Raw genomic sequence first — 24757 nt, forward strand, 5'->3', positions numbered from 1 at the left:
GCAGACCCAGAACATCTAACTGGGGACTGATAGATTTACATCTATTTATCTGTCAGTTTCAGCATAGATTTAAGTGTGAATTTGTTTGTGTGTGTGGGTGTGTGTGTGTTCTACAAAACCATATGGGAGCTCGGGTCAGGGACAAAATGACAGCAGGACAATCTTTGTGAATCTTTGAAGAGTTCAGGATATTGTTGTTGCACCGGATTCCCTTTGCAAGCTTTGTGTGTGTGTGTGTGTGTGTGTGTGTTTGTTTGTGTGTGACCTGAAAGCTGCTCAGCAGTAGGCAAGCTTAACCTAAAGACACGGTCGCTTAACCCCCCTCACACATGTGTGTGTGTGTTTGTGCGGTAATGCACATGTATACAGCATGCACAGCTGCAAGCTACCACACGTTCATTTGCTACACTCTTCCTTTTCCTGTTCTCGTGCACCGACGGCCATCTGTCACTCTTTGAGTCAGACGGCTCAAATGCTCCCCAGCGCAACCCTGTGCTCGCAGCAGGCTGTCAAAAATCAGCCCTCTCAGAAAAAACAATGATTTTTTCCTTCACGTCTAGGCCACTATGCAGTCGAAACAGAGGTCCAGCACAGATTAGGCAGCGGTGATGGATAAAACCCTAGAAATCATTATTCCACAGAATGAGTGTGTATGCAGATGAGGTGAGTGTGGATGCAAAGGGATTATTTGTACGTGAAGCTTTGTGTTATGCTTATCTAGGGAAACTGCTGTACTCTTACGGGGTAAGATACAGACTTTTATCTGTGCTTTAGTAGTATTTTTAGAGGACTTTGTGTGAGAAAGGTCATTTGTATGTGTAAATGTGCAAGAGGTGTTCTTGCTAATCTGCATGAAATGGTATTCACAACCCATTCTAATTTTGTAATGTGGCATATTTCTGAGTGAAACAGCATATTTAATGAGAAATATGAGAGATAGGACTTGATTTTATCCATTGGGGAATAATTGGATAGTGACAATTTAAATATGATGTTAAGTTACGACTTTTGAACTAATCTTTCTGTTTTTGTTATTTAGTTCCTTGCCATCAGTGTCAACTGTCAACCCAGATATAAAACCACACCAGTAACATATACATTTCCTGGTTGTGCCAAAGACTGACCTGCCCTCTTTGATCTGTGGTAAATCTTTTGATGATTTAGGTCAGGGTTTCAACTATAGCATCTGCCACAAAAAGGCAACCAGCATCTCAACATAAAAGGACAGCTATGTCAATGACTGCTTTCAGAACAAAGGGTTAAAGCACTTTAGATTTATGTATCTAATGAGAATCTCTAAAAATATAAAATTTCTGGTTTCAGCTTTGTTGGAGGTGATTAAATATCAAAGGAGTGGAGGGAAAGTATTAGGGGTACAAAAATGGGGTACAAATCATATTAAACTTTTTTTCTTATGTTAAGCTCCATTTCAATCTATATTTAATTATATTTATATTAATTATATTTAACAATTTTAAATTGCACTGAATAAAGTGTCTAAAACAAAAGAATGAAACACCTCTGTGAGTTCTTTGTTCAAGAACAAGGTAAATTTAATTGGTACTTCCTTGTGACAAAGACAGAGAATATTTTTCCATATCATCATTTCTTACATTTAATCAGTGTAATTGTCTCTCTGTGAGGTTGCAGTCTAATCTTCCTCATCATCTGCTCCATTTGTTTGTATAGGTCTGTTTCTGTCTGTCTATTTCATGAGGAACAACCACAAAATCACCACCACTCTACAAAGGGACTTAATTATCATATTTTACAGTAACACGTGCAGTGGTAGCTTTTTAAATTGTAATTATCCTAATTTCTCCTTTGTTAAAATCAAAAGGTCATTTGGGATAATAAGCCACATCTGGTAGACCCTCTTTCTAAAAATCCCACCGTGGTTGAATGGATTTGAATAATGAGCATTTGTAAGGTCACTTGTATTTCATACAAGTTTTTATTTTATTTACAAACAATAAGCTATTTTAAATGACATATTGTACCAAACCCAATTCAAAAACACACTGATGCAAATGAAGCACTTTAGTAACAAAAAACTAAATTCTTACACAGCAGGCTACATTTGGTGACCTGACACTGCGTTCTGTGAAAAGCTATTATTATTTATTATTCATCATGATTTTCAAAACATTTAAAATTTTACTGGGATCCAATTTGTTGATTGCACATTATCCTTCACTTTCATCTGATTGCCTGTGTATTCTGTTCCCCCCTCCCTTTGCTTGTCTGCAGGCTCTGCGCTGACGAGGCCTCCCCATTCCGTGCCTGGAATATTCTGGATCCCAGAAGGGTTTTTTTTGTCATCACAATGATCAGATTCTTCGGGAGATTCTAGCACTGCAGACCCCCAACAAGGAGGGAAGAGGCTGGGCACAGAATCCTGTATATCCCAAATTCAAAGCCGGACATAGCGAAGGACCCAAGAACCATGTAGTATACCTCTTTCTGCCACAGGGGGGAGGGTTAACTTTGTAGTTCTTTTTTTGTACTGTTTTTTTTTTCTTTTTTCTTTTGGCTGGGAGTTGGTCTACAAGGTTAGCCAGAAATGGTCTTGCACACCTCTCCCTACCCTAGTGCCTTCCACAGCTTTCTGAGCCGTCTGTCTTGGGCCTTTGTTTTCCCTTGCTACTGGCTATTGGACCGGTTGTTGGCCTCCTGTGTAGCAACATCACTAGAGAAGCGTAGACGCTCCCAAGATCCCTGCTCTTTTTTGGCACTTGCGGTCTTGATCTCTACGCCACTTTACCTGGTGTTGTTACTGGCATCCTTACCCTTTGCTTTTATTGGCTTCCTCTTATGGGCCCCACTGCAGTCCATCAGGAACCCCTACATCTACTCTCACCAGAAACCGGACAAGCATGATGCCGAGCAGGGAACATCGGGTGGAACCGGGGCGGCACTTGCTGAGTGGCGTCCGCAAGGTCGCAGCTTTTGCTTCGGCAGTGCCAATGTTTGCCTGCTGCCGGACTCACTTGCACGCTTCAACAACCTTGCGGACACTCAACGCCGAGCTCGTGAAGTGGGCAAGCGAATCCGTAACGGTGCCAGCAGACCCCAGATCAAGATATACATCGACTCGCCCACGAATACTTCAATCAGTGCGGCATCCTTCTGCAGTTTGGCCACCCAGGGCTTCCGCCGCACTTCATCTTTGGACCATCGTCCTGAGCCTGTAGTCACCACTGAACCTGAAACTGAGGCCTTAACTGAGTGTCCCGTTCACCCCTCAGGAGGTACAAGCTCAGATTTTCCCGTCCAGAGCACTGGAGCCCAAAATTCCTCGGAGTGTCCCCTCCACCCCAATGGAGAAGAGCATGCTCCTGATTGTGCCGTTCACCAGTTTGCAGACACACACTCCTCTGGTGAGTGTCCAGTACATAGCAACATCATCCAGAACTCAGAAGACTGTCCTCTCCATCCAGCTGGAGTGCAAATCAGCATCACCTCTCCTGATATGGGTAGCCTAGAAAGCCGTACAGCCTCACGGGAATCCCTGGTCCGCTTCCACGCAGCCGATGGAGGCATCTCCCCCAACAACACTCTTTCACAACACCGCACCTCAGTCTTTAAAAGGCCGATTGGGCGCAAACGCCGTCATGGAGACGATGGCTTTGACCATGAGATCTCTGCCTTCTTCCCAGCCAACCTGGACTTCCTTTGTCTGCAGGAAGTCTTCGAAAGACGAGCTGCAGACAGGCTCAGGAGGCAGCTGCACCGCTATTTTCCCTTTGTGCTGAGCGATGTGGGGCGCTATGGTTGGAAAGGCTGTTGCTCCCGGTTCAAGTTCTTGAACAGCGGGCTTCTGTTGGCCAGTCGCTACCCTATTCTGGATGCCCATTATGAGTGCTTCCCTAATGGGCGCAGCGAGGATGCTCTGGCTGCTAAAGGAGTTCTTTTTGCCAAGGTGAGCTTGTTATACTCCTTTCGTATGGCATGCTTTTAAGCCAGTTTTCCTGCATTTGTTATATCCAGGATATTGGATTCCTTCTGTTTACCCTCTGCTGGTTTATGCTACACCCTTGTATGTGAACCAATGCAGCTCTCTACTTGATTAACTGAATTCTCAGATCTCCAATGTAAAGGGATATTTAAGAGTAATTTTTTTATATTCAGTCAATTCATTCTGATTATCAATGTTTAAACCTGTTGTACAACATATGATGCATGTCACTGATATCAAAATGACACATTAGGGCATGTTCCAGTTCTTGAACTTTCCATGGCACGTGTCTGGAGTTAAAGTTAGACTTGTGGTTCGAGTGTACACAAACAGCCTGAATAATTTACGACTAGCCCTTTGTAGCCTAGAGGGCCTTTTTGAAACACTAATCTGTCATGCCTTCAGAAACACAGGCTTCCGCTCTTTGTTGAAGCATGACTGGACATATAGCCTGTTGCATTATATATGGTCTTAATGGGGCTGTGCACTTATGCTGAGTAGATATTACAATTCAAGACGTAGTTTCACTCTGATACAATATTGTATGCTCATTTCAGTCTGGATATTGTAAAGACAGGCTCATTAGTCCTGCAGCTGCTGTTGCTAGAGTTCTACATAAGGTTTATATAAGAAGCAGTGAATGTATGCGCTAGCAGTTAGGACTATGAACTAAGGTGGTATTTAATTACAAAGATGAAAGTGTTCCCATAGATTTTTATGTACTCTGGTACATACAGTACTTAGGTCAGGTACAGAACATATTTAGCATATGTGACATAGGTTTCATTTTAACATTAGGCTTGAACTTAATTTTAAAGTATAGAAAATACCAAACGTTGAGTTTGTTGGGTATTGTTCTGAATTCTTCATGAATGCTACAGTGAACTGACCAGTTGAATTAAATTTCAGTTACAAAAAGTTATTTTGTTTATGCTAGCATATGGACAGCGTATGACTAAAAGAGAAAGCTGTTGTGCTTTGTACTGTTGTTTGAACAATTTTGTGCTCTGGATTTTTTGCGTGTAATGACTTGACATGTTAATTGCACTAATGTTACTATTTGCTAATATTAGCATGTTGTGATGTTGCATGCTTAACATGTATTAACTAGTGGCTATATTTGTGCATGATATTAGCTTGTGTTTTTGTTTGTGTAGCCCTCATTTAGAGTGATGATGAGCACAGGCTTTTAGGGTTGAGATATCATTACTCTCTCAGCACTGTATCCGATTCTGGCTGTATTCCAGTCCTGATCTCTTTTTCCCTCCAAAAGGGCAAGAGACCAGCCACCATTGTGTGTCAGACAAAGCTGCTAAATACTAACTCTCAATGTGTGTGTGCTAGAGAGAGAGAGCAGCCTGTTAAATATTGAGTACTGTACACAGAGAAACAGAAGGTCAATGCTTTTTCCCTGTACATGTACTTACTAAATAGATTCTTACTTGAATTGACGTTCAATCTTTTACGGGGGTGTAAGTTTAACCAACTACTTCCAGAAGTTATTGATGCTCTTTAGATACTCCTCCAAGGTCCTGGCCTCTTATTTGCTTATGTTGAACCACAGAATGCATCTGTCATCCAGTCCTGAAGGTTTCATAACAAGGCTAAGGTAATTACGTATATAATTTCAAATTTAATGAGGACAGAAATAACAGTGTGGTCAGGCATGAGTTTGCAGCGACACGCTATATTTGCCTGACCACTTGAACTTGAAACTGCTGAATGGTGTAGCACAATCACAGCCAATTAGACAATATTGTCTGTTTAATACACAGCTATTTGGAACAAAATTTTGAACCAATGAGATTTCACAGTGGACCGGGCTACCCAAGCTTCTACAGTATAGACTAGGACTAGAGTTAGTTTGAACTGTAAGTATAAAACTGTACAGTTGAACAGCACAGATAATTCCTGAAAAGAACTGCTGCGAGAATCCCGCAAGAGCCTGACAACTGGAGCAAAACCTAAAATAATTAGTTTGAAAGCTCACACTTCAGTTCTTTGGAGAAAAAAAAAAGTTTAATTAACACAGAGATGAAACAGGGATGTGGAAGGTCAGTGTCTCTTTGTCTGTCTTGCTATTTGTGACCCTGCCTGTGAAAACCCATCTAAAGTCATTTTTTGTTATTTACGTTTCACACAATGTACAGAACATTCTGTGAAACTCTAACCTTTAATACTGACTGAATAAGCCCATGTCAAACATTGAAATCATAGTGAAATTAATGGTTGAAATCAAACTTTGATGCTTGTTATCTCATAATTAGATTTTGAGACTTGGATTTCACAGACAGGGTTACATTTTCTCGCACTAGGCCTATTTCTCATATCACAGAGACGACAGAGCTAATCACGAACAAGCAAAGTATACTTAAGGTTTCGGGTGCACACATAAACGGTCTAATATGTCAAAAAATGTCTGTCTTGGTGAGTATTTACATAAAGACAGTCAATTATGTCTTAAATGAACATAAATAATGGGGAAAGAAATCAGATGTGTGTATTCTGTCTTAAAGAGACGGCAGCCTAATAAACCTACTGCTGTCTGCATCATTAATGTTAATCAAACATCAAAACACAGAGAAACTTTAATAAGAATCAATGTATATTTAAATCATACGGTGATGCAGTGATTTCAAGTTTAACAACTGATTGTTTAATGCAATCGTGTGTTTTTTAAACTGTGCAAATATGTAAGTCATAGGCTTGTTCCAATCTGGATATTCTTGATTGTACGTACATCTCAAAATTGGGAAGATCGTGATTTAGATCATAGATCATGATTTTGCTTTATAAGATGGTGATGTGATATTTTGGGAAGATTGCCCATGCCTATATATTACAGTTACACGGTTGTTAGCTTCTCTACATGCTACAAAGTGCATTACCACATGTAAACTATAGAGTCATTTTAAATAATTATCAGATTATTTTTTCATTGTTTTACAAACATGAAGGTATTTATCAGGCACAAAACGGTGAAACTAAATTTAACTATTAAATTAAAAAGATATATTTTTACCATTTTGGAAAGTCAAAAACAGTGAAAGATGCAAAAACAGCAGAACTACTCACACTACTGACAAAAAGGTTAGTAATATTGCAACACTGCTTTTCACCCCCGGGCCATTACGGTTAATAAAAGGTCAGCTTCTGATAAATAAACTGAGAAAGCTTCGTCAAGTCATTTGTGTTGGGAGAAGGGGTGTAAAATAAAAGGGGTAGAGAGGGAGGGATGTGTGTGGAGTGGAAATATTGATTAAAAATGCTTCCCGTAGGACTGAGCGGCCCTTTAATTAAGGCCTTTCAGCATGTATGTTCAGCCTTCTTATTATTATTCAAGAGCTCTCCACACTCACAACGTCAAGGGTAGATGCTTGTTTAGGGTTTGCATGATTGTTAGCAAACTGTTGGATGTGTGTCCATAAATTCCATGTCTGCTATATGTATAGGAATGATTATGTTTTTTTTAGTTTGTTATGAATTGCCATAGTTTCCTAATAGAGAAAAATATTTAAAATTTTAATAATATTCTACAATATTACAGTTTTTACTGTATTTTTGATCAAATAAATGCAGCCTTGGTGAGCACCCTCCTTCAAAAAGCAAAAAATCCGATCTCACTGGTCAGACATTGCTTTCATGGCTTTCAAAGCTCTTTCAAAAAGGAATAGTTCACGTGTCAACATTCAAAATGCACAACTATCTTGTCCACTCAGATCATTCATGGAAATCGCTGCAAAATAAATCATAACAGAGGTGGATTTTATATATATACTGTAGAAGTGTTAAAGGTACAATAGCAAAAATAGCTTGTTTAATTCTAAAGGACTGAAGGCCATTCATGAAACAAGAATCTGCATAAATAGGGAATAAATCCATTATTACGTAAGTTACTGCATTCATTCAATGGGACAATTATATACAAATAGATTTATGAGAGACATACTCATGAATTTGCTCTGCTTGTGTTTCATGAATGATGCTCAGAGAGGAGGATTGGTTGTGTAAAACTAAATTACTGTTTTTAGTACAAGAAAATTTCACTGTTATTATGCATAGTCTTCAGGGGGGGAAATTAAAATGCTGCAAGATTGCAAAATGTCCCCCTACAGCTTGGAGATTGTATAGCAATCAGTGCTGTCTTTCAGCGGTAAAAGACCGTGACCCGCTACTCCAGCTGTGGTCAGCTCTATTTGCAAAGCTTTGTAAGTGTAAAGTACTAGCTGTCTTCAGCTGTAGTCTTGTCTTTGCTGTGTGTGTTATCAGCTCAGCATTCAAGCTGCCAGTAGGAGTGGATTAGAAGAACCGGAGGAAGTTTATTAGACAGCCAAGCTTGTGTGTGTGTGTGTGTGTGTGTGTGTGTGTGTGTGTGTGTGATGGATTTACTGAGCCAGCCGACTGTTTCTCCTTTGGGCAAATAATCTTTAACCTTATAAGAGATCTCTCAAGTGGCAGACACATTCCAATTAGCACACTGCTCATTAACAATTATTTGCATGTATGCACACATAATCACAACACAAAACCTTGCATGCACTCTAGTTCAGATAAAACATCATCCAAGGTCAAAGGTCAGACAATACCCTTGCACACACTTAAGATGACATTTCAGCTGTCAACACCAATACCAATAGAATTTGAGTGAAATTTCACATTTTGCGATATACAGGTTTGAAAAGATTTTGCATTTCATCACTTGCTCACTAATGGATCCTTTGCCGTGAATGGGTGCCATCAGAATGGGAGTCTAAACAGCTGATAAAAACATCACAATAATCCACAAGTAATCCATATGACTCCAGTCCATTTTTATCCATCCAATTCTCCTTTTTTGACAAAATGTTGTATGATTATTATTAATGACATAATAAACAGCAATCCTAAAGTATAGATATTTATGTATTTTGCCCATGAAATGTATACGTGCATGTACACATGGGCATTAGAAAATAGTTTGCTGTCATCTAATTGTTGGTACTTGGTGCTACCGATATTGTAGATTTTTTTTTTTTATTATTTTGATTAGATTTTGTTTTATTTCAACCTTTGATATCCCTATAGACACATAAAACATTTCCACCCATCTGAGTTCCTGCTTCCTCTAGTCTGTCAATGCAAACACACACACACACACTTAGCCAAGCATGGATAAACGTTTGAAATATTCATACACAAGGACACAGAAAGAGAGGCCGTAAAGCTATGGAACAGAGAAAGGCAATGAAGCTAAGTCAGGAAAATGCGAACGATGAAATGAAAGAGTGCTAGCCCTGTTTGATCATGGTACAGACCACATGGTGAGAGTCTTATTAGTGTAATTAAATCTACAAATCAGCTCTGAAAAACATTGACATTTGTTATCGCCTGCTGCTGAAATGTAGAATTTACACTTTGTGGAGGACTTCTGGATTTGGAAGGAGGTTGAGAAACGGTGTCCAGCTGTATTGTAGCACTTAGCACTTTGAACAGGATTCCTTGGCGGGAAATGAGTGAATGTAAGTCATTGAATGATTTACACTGAATGGGCCATCTGGATGAAATGCCAGTGCTGGAAGAAGCATGATATACAAAGCCTGCAGAATGAAAAAAAGAAAAAAAAAAAAACATACACACACTCACACATTTTTCAGTCAGACCATTCTCTAATTGTTTATTATTTTATTTTATCTTATCTTACGTGGTAGTTGTCCCTGTTTTTCCTTGAAATTTAAATTTACTTTTGCTGCCTTTTAATGCATGCTACAGTTAATATAAATAAAAAAGAAATAAAATATATAATTGAATTAAAATAAAAAAATGACACTGTTAGATGTAATCTTTAGCAAATATATATATATATCTTTGTGTAATATTAAAATTTGTTTGATGAACGTACAATCTGATTTAATAAACAGGAAGGGGGCAAAAACCTTTTCACGGCACTGTATATATATATGTACGTTCATCAAACTAATTTTAATATTACACAAAGATAACCCGAGTAAAATACAAAATTCAGTTTTGAAATAATGATTTCATTTAAAAGCTGTCCAAACCTGCCTGGCACCACATGAAAAAGTAATTGCCCCCTAAATCTAATAACTTGTTGTACCACCCTTTGCAACAACAACTGCAATCAACCATTTGCGATAACTGGCAATGAGTCTTTCACATGAAGTGGATGAATTTCACATGAGTGGATGAATTTTGGCCCACTTCAATTCTTTGCAGAATTGTTTTAATTCAGCCCCATTGGAGGGTTTTCGAGCATGAATTGACTGTTTAAGGTCATGCCACAGCATCTCAATCAGATTTAACTCTGGACTTTGATTTGGCCACTCCAAAACCTTAATTTAGTTTTTCTTGAGCCATTCAGAGGTGGACATGCTGGTGTGTTTGGGATCATTGTCCTGCTGCATAAACTAAGTGTGCTTGAGCTTGAGGTCACAAACTTATGGCTGGACATTCTCCTTCGGGGTTTTCTGATAGAGAGCAGAATTCATGGTTCCATCAGTTATGGCAAGTCAACGAGGTCCTGAAGCAGCAAAGCAGCCTCAGACCATCACACTACCACCACCATGTTTGACTGTTGCTATGATGTTCTTTTTATGAAATGCTGTGTTGGTTTTATGCCAGATGTAACAGGACACACACCTTCCAAAAATTTAACTTTTGTCTCATCAGTCCACAGAATATTTGCCCAAAAGTCTTATTTACTTCATATTTTTTGGCAAATGTGAGACGAGCCGTTGTGTTATTTTTGGTCAGTACACTGGTCATTTTTGGTCAGTTTTTGCCCAGTTTCTTTCTTATTGTTGAATCATGAACACTGACCTTAATTGAGGCAAATGAGGCCTGCAGTTCTTTAGATGTTGTTCTTGGTTCTTTTATGACCTCCTGGATGAGTTGTTATTGCGCTCTTGGAGTAATTTTGGTAGGCCGGCCACCCCTGGGAAGGTTCACCACTGTTCCAAGTTTTCTCCATTTGTGGATAATGGCTCTGACCGTGGTTCACTGGAGTCCCAAAGCCTTAGAAATGGCTTTATAACCCTTTCTAAACTGATATAGTTCAACTGTTTTGTTTCTCATCTGTTCTTGAATTTCTTCAGATCGCAGCATTATGTGTTGCTGTTTAAGCATGCTTCACTTTGTCAGACAGGTTCTATTTTTGGGTGTGGCTAGTGAAAGTTAACTCAGCTTTCTAAAATAATGTGGTTAATCACAGTTCTTTCATAATTTAACAGGAGTGGGCAATTAATTCTTCACGTAGGGCCAGGCAGTTTTGGACAGCTTTCCCTTAATAAATGAAATCTTCATTTAAAAACTGCATTTTGTATTTACTTGCATTATATTTGTGTAATATTAAAATTAGTTTGATGATCTGAATCTTTTAAGTGTGACAAATCTGCAAAAAAAAAAAAAAACAACAGGAAGGGGGCAAAAAAATCTTTTCACAGCACTGTAAATATATATATATATATATATATATGTATATGTATTTGCAGAGAGCTAATGTGTGTATATGTGTGTGTGAAAGGGAAAAAAAAAACACTCAAAAATTGTGCTGACTTTGCGACATTTTAGGCGTGTTAAATTTGCTCTCCACTTACTAATCAATATGTCTTTTTGAAATACTCAGTCCGTCTGCTCACTAATGAGCCGATATAATGCATGAGCCGGAAAAGAAAAACAAAAAGAAATGGGCTGCAAAATTTTTTTGCGGCTGGAAAAAATGATGATACGAGCAGGTGTTTTGAAGAGCTCAGAGGTGTACAAGATCTGACTATTACCTTTTAACACAGTCCCCAGACAAGCCACGGACAGATGAAAGGAATCTAGAGTGTTATGACAGAAGAAGCTGACAGAGAAACAGTGCAACAGTGTGTTGACGGCACTTCATAACTGATTTTGCATTTCTGTAATGCTTTTGATGTGGCAAAGTTCTCACTCTTCAATCTCTTTTGTCTTCCTGCTCTATTCTCTCAGGTGCAGGTGGGAAGCTCTGCTCAGGATCAGCGGGTTGTTGGATATATCGCTTGTACTCATCTGCATGCTATTGAAGGTGGGTGTCTATACACACACAAATAGAGCAGACAGATTGATATCTCATATATAGTCATATCTGAAACTAGGATATCGTAGAGACTTAAACGGCCAGTTCAACGGAAAAATCATTTACTCATGTTGTTCCAAATTAGCATGATTGTTTTTGTCCGCACACTGGAAGTCAATGGTAACCAAAACTGGGAAGACAGACAACACAACAGCGCTTTCAGATTCAGATACTTTTATTTCGGTCTCATTGAGTTAAAAGTATCTATGCGTCCCTCAAATGCACATTGCAAGTCACTGTTATATGTTATACATGGTTTTCTAAGCACACTGTACATTACATAAATACACACATCCTATGAGAGCTCTGATTTAATGGGCAAATAAATGTACATCCATTTGCATTTGCACTCCGCATGGAAAATGTATAAGACCGCACTGTTGCATTTTTAATAACTTCTGAGGTTTATTTTGCTGTGTTTATATAAGCTGTTTGATCGGTTACATCAAGGAGCTGTAAAGACCGGTTACATTCACGGTGTGGATGAATCATGTTTGTGTTGGAGACTCAAAGTCTATAGAAGAGTCTCTTACAAAATAAAACAAACACTCTCTGTTAGTCTTTGACTTCTGATTGTCTCTGATTGTACGTGATCTCTGAGGCATCTGTCATAGGAAATCAACATGTGCTGTTGTGAATACTTAAGCAAAGCGTCTTCTCATAAGATAAGGACGAATAATTATGAGACAATGACACATCATCAAAGTACTACAGTGATTTGCAAGTCACAATTTGTGACATTGACATGATGTAGATTTTAAACACGGAAGACGAAAATGGTGCAGGAAGTAGTTTTCTCCTACAATTAAAATAAATGGATGCTAACTTCTATGTTACGCAACACAGACTGTTAAAAGAGACTCTGTTAATATCTCAGAAAATGTAGTTTGGTGTTTCATAGTCTTTTGTTGTTTTATGGAGATTTTTACTGAAAAACAAGACTCTTTTGACTGTATAAGGCAGGAATACAGTAGTCATATTGAGCATTTATTTATTTTTAAGGAGTCTCGACTTCATTCTCAAATTAATATAATTATATAATTATGAATCAAATGTAATTATTTATTACATTTATGGATTTAGCAGTTTTATCCAAAGCTACTTAATGCAAACTTGTTAATATTTATCATTGCAATTTTTTATTTAAAATAGAAATAAGAATTTGATGCAAGATTAAATTATTTATTTTATAGAAAATAAAATATTATTAGTAGTAGTATTAATAATATTAATTATTATTATGCTTATTAATATTATAATAATATAATTTTATGCATATTAATAATTTTATTATATTAATTATTATGCTTTTGTTGTTGATGATATTTTATATATATATATATATATATATATATATATATAGTATTAGTAATATTAATTATTATGCCTATTTATAATATAATATAATGTAATATTTTTCTTATTAATAATACAATATTAATTATTATTCTTTATGCTATTTATTAGTTTTTAGTTAAAAAAATGTCTTATATATATATATATATATATATATAGTATGTATATATTAAAAATGTATATAAAATAAATACTATATAAAAGTTAATGAAGTCAATGATAATTTCAATAATAATATTTATATTTTTTAAATATTTTTAATTCTTATATGTGAAATGAGACATTCAGTGCTGTTACGAAGCTATTTTTCTAGGCAGGACCACAAGCTTGAATGGCTTTTTTAGGTTTTATCCTGAGACACACTCATAAACCCCCGGTGGTGTTGCTGTAGTCTAAGTGGTGCGGTGATGTGGAGTGATCCTGACAGGTTTGTCCTGATCCTACGGCTCGTTTGCCGAACATCTGAGTAGACTTCCACACAGAGCGGGGAAACAGTTGTGCGGATGTGAGCGTTTGTGTGCAACCTGTAAAAGGAGACTCTTCTTTGCTTTATCTCAGTATCTTGTGTCATGTACACACACCCGAATCACCACTTCACATGCAGGGCCTGTGACATCACTGCATGTTGACCACTGTTCTCCGCTCCGCTTAATCAACGTGTCCCGCTCGCCCACAGGGTCCTGGTTCCCATGGCGACGGGCTCTCGGCGATCCTGGCGTCAGTCCTATTTAAAGCTCACGGTCTCTAGTGCTCATTTTTTACAAAGACACTCTTGCTATTCCGGGATCCACCTACGCCTCTGTGTGTCTGCCACCCATTCTAATTATAGAGCAGGGGCTATTTCAGGAGGATAAATGAAACATGAGGGAACGAGACAAGAAATGGGGAAGAAGGCAAGAGAAACCTGATTATGCTGGACAGGGACTTTCAGGGACAAGTGTGCTTCAGTTAAAAGAGGAGGCAGCTTCGTCTCTGGATATTCTCAATCGCTTGTTTTCGCCAGTCACACTCCGTGTGTGTGTGTGTGTGCGCCGAGGCGGATTTAAGTTATTCTCCTGACACACGCACATGTATGTGAAGTTGTTCACTTGTCTTGGACACATTAAAATGCAGTTTCTTATGCAGTGTAGAGATTTCAAAGAGACTACATGAGACCTAGAAGGATTTTTTATGGCTAACGTAGTTTGTTTGTCTCAAAATTTGATATTCAGGCCTGGAAAAGCAGGGAATTTTCCATATATATATATATATATATATATATATATATATATATATTATTGTTATTGTAGCCCATTTACAGATATTTGTTCTTATTTTAAGCATAAGATCACTTTTTGTTCAGTTTTTTAGAAACAAGACTTTATATCCTCATTTTGCATCTCAAGGAAATTCATATTGATTTAAGATGTTTGGATATTTGTATTGGAAAAAAAAAATACTAAAGGAAGATATTTTTTTTTAGTGCAAGAAACATTTAATGTAATTTCTTTATGAATTTAAAACTTTCTACTATGATTTAAGACCCTTTCAAGGCCTTCATTTTTGGAAAGGCAAATACAGAAAATACTTTTTAAGATTTGCAGAAACCCTTTAATATTGTTGTTGGTATTTTATGTTGTTATACGTTCAAAGTTTGTCACTTATAGACTACAATTTAAAAGTCTAGGGTCAGTAAAGTTTTTTTTTTATTATTATTAAATTGAATACATTAAATTGATGACAACTTACAATAAAGATATTTACAGTACAGTGTTACAAGGTTTCTATTTTAAATAAACACCATTTTGAAAATTCTATTCAAAGAATTCTAAAAAAAAAGGTAATTGTCTTCACAACAATATTAATCAGCACAACTGTTTCAACTTTGATAATAACAATAAGTGTTTCTTTAGCAGCAAATCAGCATATTAGAATGATTTCTGACGGATCATGTGACACTGAAGACTGGAATAATGATGCTGAAAATTCAGCTTTACATCACAGGAATAAATACATTTTAAAATATATTCAAATAGAAAACAGTTCCCTTAAATTATAATAATATTTCACAATACTACTGTTTTTACTGTATTTTTAATCAAATAATGCAGCCCTGGTGAGCACACAAGGCTTCTTTCAAAAACTTTAAAAAAAAAATTTACCAACCCCAAACTTTTGAACAGTAGTGCATATGTAAAGGATAATCAACGGCTAGCCGTGCATTAAAGGACTTTAAATGCACGACTTGGAGGCAAAGAACTGCCCGACGCGGAGTGCATTTAAAATCCTTTAATGTACGGCTAGCCGTTGATTATCCCGCTTATTCCATGGTCATTTGCCAAGTTAAAGACAAGTTAAAACTAGTATTGCTCTTTGCAGCGCAAAACAGTGATTTTACCACCTCGTTGCTGGGGAATATAATTTAGTGATCTAGTATCTAGTCTATTTTATTAATAAAAATCACGGGGGAAGTGTTGACAACAAGTTTATGTGTGTGTGCAGCGCAATCTGTGATCTTCGAACTCACTCTCTCTCTCTCTCTCTCTCTCTTTCTTTCTCTCTGTGTGTGTGTGTGTGTGAGTAAGGCGTGTTGGTTAGTGTGCATCAATTAAAGCAGCGCATTAATATGGAATGGTGATTAATCTACCTGTACATTAAACGGTTTTACTGCATACCTGCCAGCCAGTCGGAATCCAGTATTCAGACAAACCATGGAATAATGCAAGGGAACCAACTTTTACGATATAAAAAAAAATAAGTGACTGTAGATTGGCCAATCAGAAACAAGTAATCAAGTAAACAGAAACTGTGCATTAATTACACACTACACCTTTAAGAGAGTTTTTAAAGGTTAATTTTTACCACCAGCAACACACATAATTCTAACTCCAGCAACTGTACAAGAGAAGCAATTAAATAGCTGTTCTTTTTCTCTTCTACACCTGCCACTGCCAGCTCCACCAAAGCAGAGGGGAGATGTTACAGATGATCTCCTCGTTTCCTTTGCTTCACTGCTCCTTCGCACTCTTCCTGTCTCCGTTTTCCCACACTGGCCTCATTAAATCGTTACATCTGCCATAACCGCCTCAGAACGAGTCGTGAAAATGTGATAAACTGGAGGCGCCTCAGTGTGACGCTATTTCATTATATTACACTGAAATCAAATGAGTTGTTTTGCACGATGCGCTCCGTGTGAACTTTATTGAATAAAACCCACCATAAAATGAAATCCAGGGTTTTATTACATTTCAGTTCTTAGGTATTGTTTGTGTAAATCTGTCTTCCTCTCTCAGGTGATTCATCGGTGCGCTGCGAGCAGTTGGATTTACTGCTGGAGTGGGGAGCAGAGTTCAAGAGGGCAACCTCGGGTCCCACGGATGAGGAGAAGGTTCTGGAAGATCAGGTGGCCTTCGATGTCATCCTCGGAGACCTCAACTTTGACAACTGCTCCTCAGGTACCAGCATCTTCTCCTTACAAACAGCTGGGAATTTTATACTAAAGCAATAAACAGCTAAATTGATTATACCTTTAGCTACTAAAAATAAGTATATGCAACAGCTGGGTTTAACGTATTTTAGCATGTTTTAACCCATTCCATGATACCCCCCTCCCCCCCAAAAAAACTCTTGTCTTAAAACATGGCTATTTATTAGAAAAATTGCAGCAAAATCAATATAAGAAAAGACACTTATGCGTGAAAACATTATTATTATTATAGTTGTTATTGCTATTGTTATTATACAATTAAAATTACTTAATGTGAGAAAAACTTGGCAGAAGATTTATTATTATTATTATTATTATTATTATCCATATTTTTTTTTTTATATATTTCCTATATTTTATTTATATTATACTATATTTTATTTTAAAAATTATATTGAATATATTGTGTATATATATATTGCCATTTCATTTTACTGTATTTTTACAGTATTATATATTATACAACATTTTATTTAAACGTGACAATATTTATTATTATTATTAATAACAAAATATTGATTATATTATTAAATGTTTTTTAATATATTTTCTTTATTATATTATAGAATATATTGGCAAAATATTTATTATTATTATTAATAGTCAGATTATACAATATTCATTATATTATTAAATGTGTGTGTGTATTATTTTTCTATGTCTATTTATATTTATATTAAGTAATTTCTATATTGAATATATTGAGTATATAGCCATTTTATTTTGCTGTATTATCTTTTACAATATTAAATGTTATACAGTATTTTTTATTCATTATATTTGTAATAAAAAACTTGGCAAATTGTTTATTATTGATTATTAATATTACAATAAACAATTCTTCTCTCCAATTTTTCTCAGTTTTCATTTTTTAAATTTGAATTATAATTAATAACAACAAGATTCTAATCTTTCACCATTTCTTTTTTTTTTTATGTATTTATATTTTAGAGCCAGAAATATGCATTTTACAATAATAATTTAATAAAAATAATAATAATAATAATATTCAGCTTGTTGTGTATGACCAGAAGGAGGCAATATAACCCTTTCTGAAAGACTCTTTCTTTCCCACACGGTTTCTGTTTCTGTCATTCAGAGGATAAGCTGGAACAGCAGCATGCCCTCTTCACTCATTATAAAGACCCTTGTCGTCTCGGTCCTGGAGAAGACAAACCGTGGGCTTTGGGTGAGTTAAAGAAAGAACTTTTACAGGCTGTGCCATGAGAGCTTGCCATGCAGGCCATTTTTGCCCAGTCTCTTTCTTATGGTGGAGTCATGAACACGGACCGTAACTGAAGCAAGTGAGGCCTGCAGTTCTTTAGATGTTGTTGTGGGGTCTTTTGTGACCTTTTGGATGAGTCGTCGCTGCGCTCTTGGGGTAATTTTGGTCGGCCGGCCACTCCTGGGAAGGTTCACCACTGTTCCATGTTTTCGCCATTTGTGGATAATGGCTCTCACTGTGGTTCGCTGGAGTCCCGAAGCTTTAGAAATGGCTTCATAACCTTTTCCAGAGTGATAGATCTCAATTACTTTCTTTCTCATTTGTTCCTGAATTTCTTTGGATCTCAACATGATGTGTAGCTTTTGAGGATCTTTTGGTCTACTTCACTTTGTCAGGCAGGCCCTATTTAAGTGATTTCTTGATTGCGAACAGGTGTGGCAGTAATCAGGCCTGGGTGTGGCTAGAGAAACTGAACTCAGGTGTGATAAACCGACTGGGGGGGGGGCTTTTGTTTTCCCTTCATCAGAAAACCCCTTCATTTAAAAACTGCAAGTTGTGTTTACTTGTGTTATCTTTGATTAATATTTAAATTTGATGATCTGAAACATTCAAGTGTGACAAACATGCAAAAAAATAAAAAATCAGGAAGGGGGCCAACACTTTTTCACACCGCTGTATATCAACATTGAGATTTGAATGTAAGTGTATATATTAATACAATTATATACATTTGTTATTAAATAGTTGTATTATTGTATTAATACAATATTGTATTTGCCACGCATATTGTATTTTTTTTATATTTAATAAAAGATTTCATTATGCCCTTTTTTAACCTGTTACACACAAAAAAAGATCTCTCGTAACATGGTAACAGGTTTTTTTCTGACGTGTCTTGATTTCTGTGAAATATTAAAGTTGCTTCCGTGTCAGAGCTAAATTAGATGTCACACGGCTGTGCTCTCCATGGCCACACACAGATGGTGCACTAGATGAGCTGGCAGGAGACCACGGGAGAGAAGTTCTTGCCCAACACCACTTCTGAAATAGATCTAACGGAGTGCAGGCCTTTAATCACACTTTTGATTTTAGTGGCCACCAATTGTGGGCATGTTCCACTTCTCTTTTATAGCACACCCTGTTTTTTTTTTTCTCTCCTCTGAGGTTCAAGGCCTGTGAGGGTATGAAGATTGACACTCTGAATAGATGGAAAGATAACAATTTTGTTACTAACCTCTAGAACATGGTTAAGGCCTGTTCACACCAAGCACGATAACAATAAAGATAACTATAAAGATAACGATATTAGCGTCCACACCAGCGAACGATATCGTCTGTTTGTTCTAAGCGCACATGCGTCTGCCCGTTTAAATTCTCGAGCACATTATAGCAGGATGGATTCTGATTGGCTGTCAGTGTTTTTATCGGTTATCAGCTGGAAAAAATTGTTCTGGAAGTGATTCCAAGGATATCGTTTCTTTGTGCCTTTATCGTTATAGTTGTGGTGTGGACGCTGCTGTTCGTTAATACTGAGAACGATTTTTAGAACTATATCTTTATCGTTATCTTTATCATTATCGTGCTTGGTGTGAACGGGCCTTTACTCAGCCATATTTAGTCCATGACCCAAATGTTTTTTTGTTTTTTGGTTCCACAATTCTTTCATCCCATATTTCAGATTTCAACTATACCATGATGTTCTTTTGTATGTATTTTGTTAATATATTAATTATATGATTAAATAAATGTAATTTACTTTATATTATACTGTCACTTTACATATATATAATGCATAAATTATCAAATAAATGATTTTTTTTTTTCATTTTGTTTTTCAAAATCTATTTTAATTGATCTATACTATCACTTCACTATTTGAAAAAACCTGGATGTGTTGTTTGTTTACAATGAAAGTACATCTGCAAAACAAGGATTCATCTGACTTCATGAAAAATTAGTTCTGCCTGAATACGACTATAGATATTGTGTAACAAACTTCACAAAGATGTATTATTCAGATATTTTATAGGTAGGAAGTTATTCATACTTGTTTAAAATTTTGTGATTTTGTTATAAATGATGGGTCTTTCTCATTTCAGTAGGCTTCATGAATCTGGTACCCCATGATTCATTTTCAAAACATTGAAAAAAGTTTTTAGAAGCCCAAATCCTTAAATAAAGAGGCGTAGTCACAAATAGCACCTTAATGGAAAGTACTGGAACTATCAGTCTGGCAAGGAAAGGTTAGGTGCAGATGGCACATTAGATACATGTGTATATCAGAAGCACAGTCATGACTCATACACATTTCCCTTGAGCTTATTTTAACGTTGGTGTTACTCTCAGCAGTCCCAGTGGGTTTTGTCCCTCTAGTAGCTCTCAAGAGACCTTGATTGCACAGAGATGTCAAATATCTGCTACTTGAATGATTTAAGGTGACCCATACTCAGAATTAATGCTCTGCATTTATCCCATCCAAAGTGCACATACACAGCAGTGAACACACACCCGGAGCAGTGGGCAGCCATTTATGCTGCGGCGCCCGGGGAGCAGTTGGGGGTTCAGTGCCTTGCTCAAGGGCACCTCAGTTGTGGTATTCACTCCCCACACAACAATCCCTGCCGGTCCTGAGACTCGAAACCACAACCTTTTGGGTTATGAGTCTGACTCTCTAACCATTAGGCCACGACTTCCCCTTTTTAAGTGGTCGTACTTTCAGGGTATGCATATGTTAAAAATCTATATCTCCAGTTCATATTAACTTTATGTGTGTGTTTGCATATGTATATATGTGCAGGTACACTGCTGGACACGAGTGGTCTTTATGATGAGGAAGTCAGCTCACCAGAGAGCCTACAAAAGTAAGTTGAACACAAATGCAAATATATGTATATATAGGTTACAAATTTGCAACACAAATATTGTATTTCTCTAACAGAGTTATGGAGAATGAAGAGGGGAGAAAAGAGTACTTGGTGTTCCCTGCTAGCAAGAACCATTGTCCCAGCCAGAAGGGGCGCAAAATCCCCCTGAAAGGCAATGGCAGGAGAATCGATTACATCCTTTATAAAGAGGAAGGCCTGCAGCCAGACTGGAAAGTGGTGAGTTCTGATTAATAAACCAACTTCCCTTTTCGAGAGCATTATGCAAATAATGACTAAACACTATGACTAAAATTCACAGTGAATACAGAAACATGGGACTGCACACGGGAGGTCAATAAACAAATGGCCTCCTGTTGAGTAGCACGTTCATGCCTGTGATTGGAATAAAATATTATCATACTGCTTGTGCTGTATCTGTAGTATAAAGTATATATAATTTGCAACAGAACATACTGCACTGGGTATCATATCCCACAATGCAGTGCAGGTTTGTTTGGTTTTTAATTTCTAGTGTGACAAAAAATAATAACAGCTATGATTTAAAACAAGACTTCAATACTGATTATTGTTCAATACTTATTTTACCCGCTGTAATGTAGAATTGTAATAAATGCTAAAACAGTATATAAATAATACTAAAATAATACTATTGCTGCCTACCAATTAAAAAATTTTAAAAAGTGAAATAATATTCCACAATAAATCCAGTTGTCTTGGAAATTATTATTATTATTATTATTATTTTATATATATAACAGTGTAGGCAGTGAGATCTATGGAAGCTGTTTCTGTCACTGAAAAAAATTAAATAAAAAAGGTAATTGCGAGTTTTTTAATCTCACAATTCTGGCATTATAACTTACAAAAGAAAAAAAGTCAGAATTGCGAGATAAAAAGTCGAAATTACTTTTTAAAATGTTCTATTCAGTGGCGGATACGGGCTTCCATAGAGATCAAATAATTTGTCAAGAAAAAGTTCAAATGTAATTTAAAACTATACATTTTAATATAATAAATAATTATGAAAATGTATTAGGGTGCAGCTGTATTACATCTGGTTTGTTTATCACACTGGAAATGGAAGGTAAAGTTGAGCACTTTGCATTATGGGATACAGTATTTCACACAGTATGCTTTGTGTACCGCACATCTTAGTGAACATACTTTCATATACCAAATGCATATTGCCTATTGTGCTCAGTATATGGTGTGTGTGTGTGTGTGTGTGTATATATATATATATATATATATATATATATATATAGTGAAGAAATAGTGTTACTAGCTTCATTGGTGCATAACTACTGTACAGTATCATGGAGTAGTGTTGGAATAGCATCCAAAGAGATAAATAGTATCTGACACATCTGTTTTAATTCACATATTCACAGAGGTATACATTTCTATATGATATATATATATATATATATATATTTTTATTAGTTATTAAACTTGATCTATCACCCCTTAAAGGATATAGAGGAGTTCAGCTTCATCACTCAACTTGGTGGATTGACTGACCACCTCTCAGTGGCTGCAAGATTGGTTGTGTCAACTGGAGAAGAGGAGACTTAGGACCCGGCCATAATTTAAAAAAATCAATGCCACGGAGAGAGAGGGGAGAGGCAGAGAGAGAGCGAGAGAAGTGAGTGAAAGGAAAAACAGCAGGAGGAGGTATTCGTCAAGCTTCCCGACAGATGAGGGCAGGGTGATTGAGAGGGTTGGTAAGTCATAAAAAACGATGGATGACATAGATGGAGAACACAGACAAGAGAGGGGGGTGAGGGAAAGGAGAAAACCACCAATCAGCTCAAAGCAGCGTGAAGGTGTGTGATTTTGTGGACCTTGGTTCTCCATCCACCCCTGGACTCTCCGTGTTTACATCTGAACTGAAGAACAAAATTAAAGATTTACTCACCTTTGCACTTCTGAAGCTTCTCTGGGGCCCTTAAAGGGGTGGAGGCCATTTTCTGGTGCCATGACCCGGATATTCGAATGAAGGCTGTTGCATGGAAGAATGCGTACATTGACTGTTCCGGTCGTCCTGTCATATAACATGGACAAGGACGTGTGCGTCTGTGTGTTTAAAGTTAGTCTACCGCAAGATCTATCCCTCAGCGTTCTTCAAAAGACCTCAGCAAGTGTCTTTCTTTTCTAACGTCTTTCTAAGGTTTCTATGGCCTCGCGCCATCTTTTTAGGGAGTTTATATACTGATATACAATACTGATCAAGGTTGCATTGTATGGCCTCAAGTAACACTAAGTTAAACGATTGAGAACATGTTTTGTTGACCACTGGGATACCAAGTCCTGAAGTATGGCAGTGGCGCCATCACTGCAAACTATGGGAAAACAATTGGTGGGGATTTAACCCCAAACTGTTGGTAGATGCATGTTTCTCAGTGCACTGCCATGTTCATGGCCTGCATGTTTGACGTGAACCCCGAGACACAATTAACACAGGCTATTTTTCACACACAAGCCCCCTCCCCTAACACTTTTCCTTCTTGCAGTATTGCTGTGGCTCCATCACAGGAGAGTGATGTCGTAAAAGGCATCGCAGTGTTCACTGTTTACATATTTGGGCCAAGATTGTCGTCCCCTGCAAATGTTTACACACTTATCAGGCAACGGTAACCCAAGAACTACCCCAGGTAGACCCACCGAAACTCGCTCTTCATGTGTTAACACAATTGCTTTTATACTCTCTAAAATTCTCTTGTTATGAGTTGTTATTATTGCTATTATTGTTATTATTATTATTATTATGATTACTATGGTTCGTAGATTTGACATTATGTGCTTTTTACAAATGACTACATTCCCCATGATGCATTTATCTGCTTTTTGCTGTGTTAGAGGTTTACAGCAATGTAGTGTAGAGCTTCACCCTGTTTTGACTGACAGACTAATTGGCCAATCAGTATGCCTATAAACAACTTTAGAATTACCATATCAAATGCTGGGTTCCATTCAGTTCTGAATGTGCAAGGGAACACAACTGAAACACCTGAACCAAAGGGCGTTTGGTTGTGTTAACAGCTTTTGCATGCGCATTCTCTGTAGATGTGGAAATACATACTAAAATATAACCCTGAATGTGCTTTTCAGTTGCACAATTTTCTGTTTCTATTTGGCATATTATTTATACACAGAAATGGACTTTGGCATGCATATGATACGCAATTGGTAGGCTTCGGGGTGTAGGGTAGGTGCGTATTAAATACATGCAAAAACTGTGTATTAATATGCATGTCAAATATGCGTATCTTAAGCATACCAAAGTCAGTTTCTACGTATAAATAGCATGTAAAATACAAGAAAAATTTGTGCTATTGATACGCATTTTCATAAGACTGGGCTCTAAAATACTAAAATAATAACAGAAAGCGTTTCTTCATCATTGGGTTGAAAGGTTCTGAGCTTGGAGAGTAACTCTTAAAGGGATAGTTCACACACAAAATGAAAATTCTGTCATTAATTACTCACCCTCCTGTTATAACAAACCCGTAAGATCTCGAAATATTACAAATTATGATATTTTTGATGAAATCCGAGAGCTTTCTGACCCTGCATAGACAGCAACGCAACTGACACGTTCAAGGCCCAGAAAGGTAGTAAGGACATTGTTAAAATAGTCCATGTGACATCAGTGGTTCAACTGTAATTTTATGAAACTAAGAGAATATTTCTGTTCGTAAAGAAAAGTAAAATAACAACTTCTCCTACGTCTCAGTCTTTGACGCACATTCACAATAGTTCCACGACACAT

At 37.0% G+C, this 24757-nt stretch overlaps 1 protein-coding gene across 1 annotated transcript; it reads left to right on the top strand.

Annotated features, from left to right (window-relative positions):
- Positions 1-2563: 2563 nt before the first annotated feature.
- On the top strand, positions 2564-22560 carry LOC306867981 (sphingomyelin phosphodiesterase 3-like; the record flags this gene model as incomplete). The annotated part of the gene is made up of 7 exons (XM_079413951.1): positions 2564-3922; positions 11927-12002; positions 16682-16843; positions 17975-18064; positions 20898-20961; positions 21039-21201; positions 22459-22560. The coding sequence occupies 7 exons, from the start codon at positions 2564-2566 to the stop codon at positions 22558-22560; spliced, it is 2016 nt and encodes a 671-aa protein (XP_079270077.1).
- Positions 22561-24757: the final 2197 nt, after the last annotated feature.

This window comes from Barbus barbus (assembly GCF_936440315.1).
Source record: "Barbus barbus genome assembly, chromosome: 50".
Taxonomy (NCBI): Eukaryota; Metazoa; Chordata; class Actinopteri; order Cypriniformes; family Cyprinidae; genus Barbus; species Barbus barbus.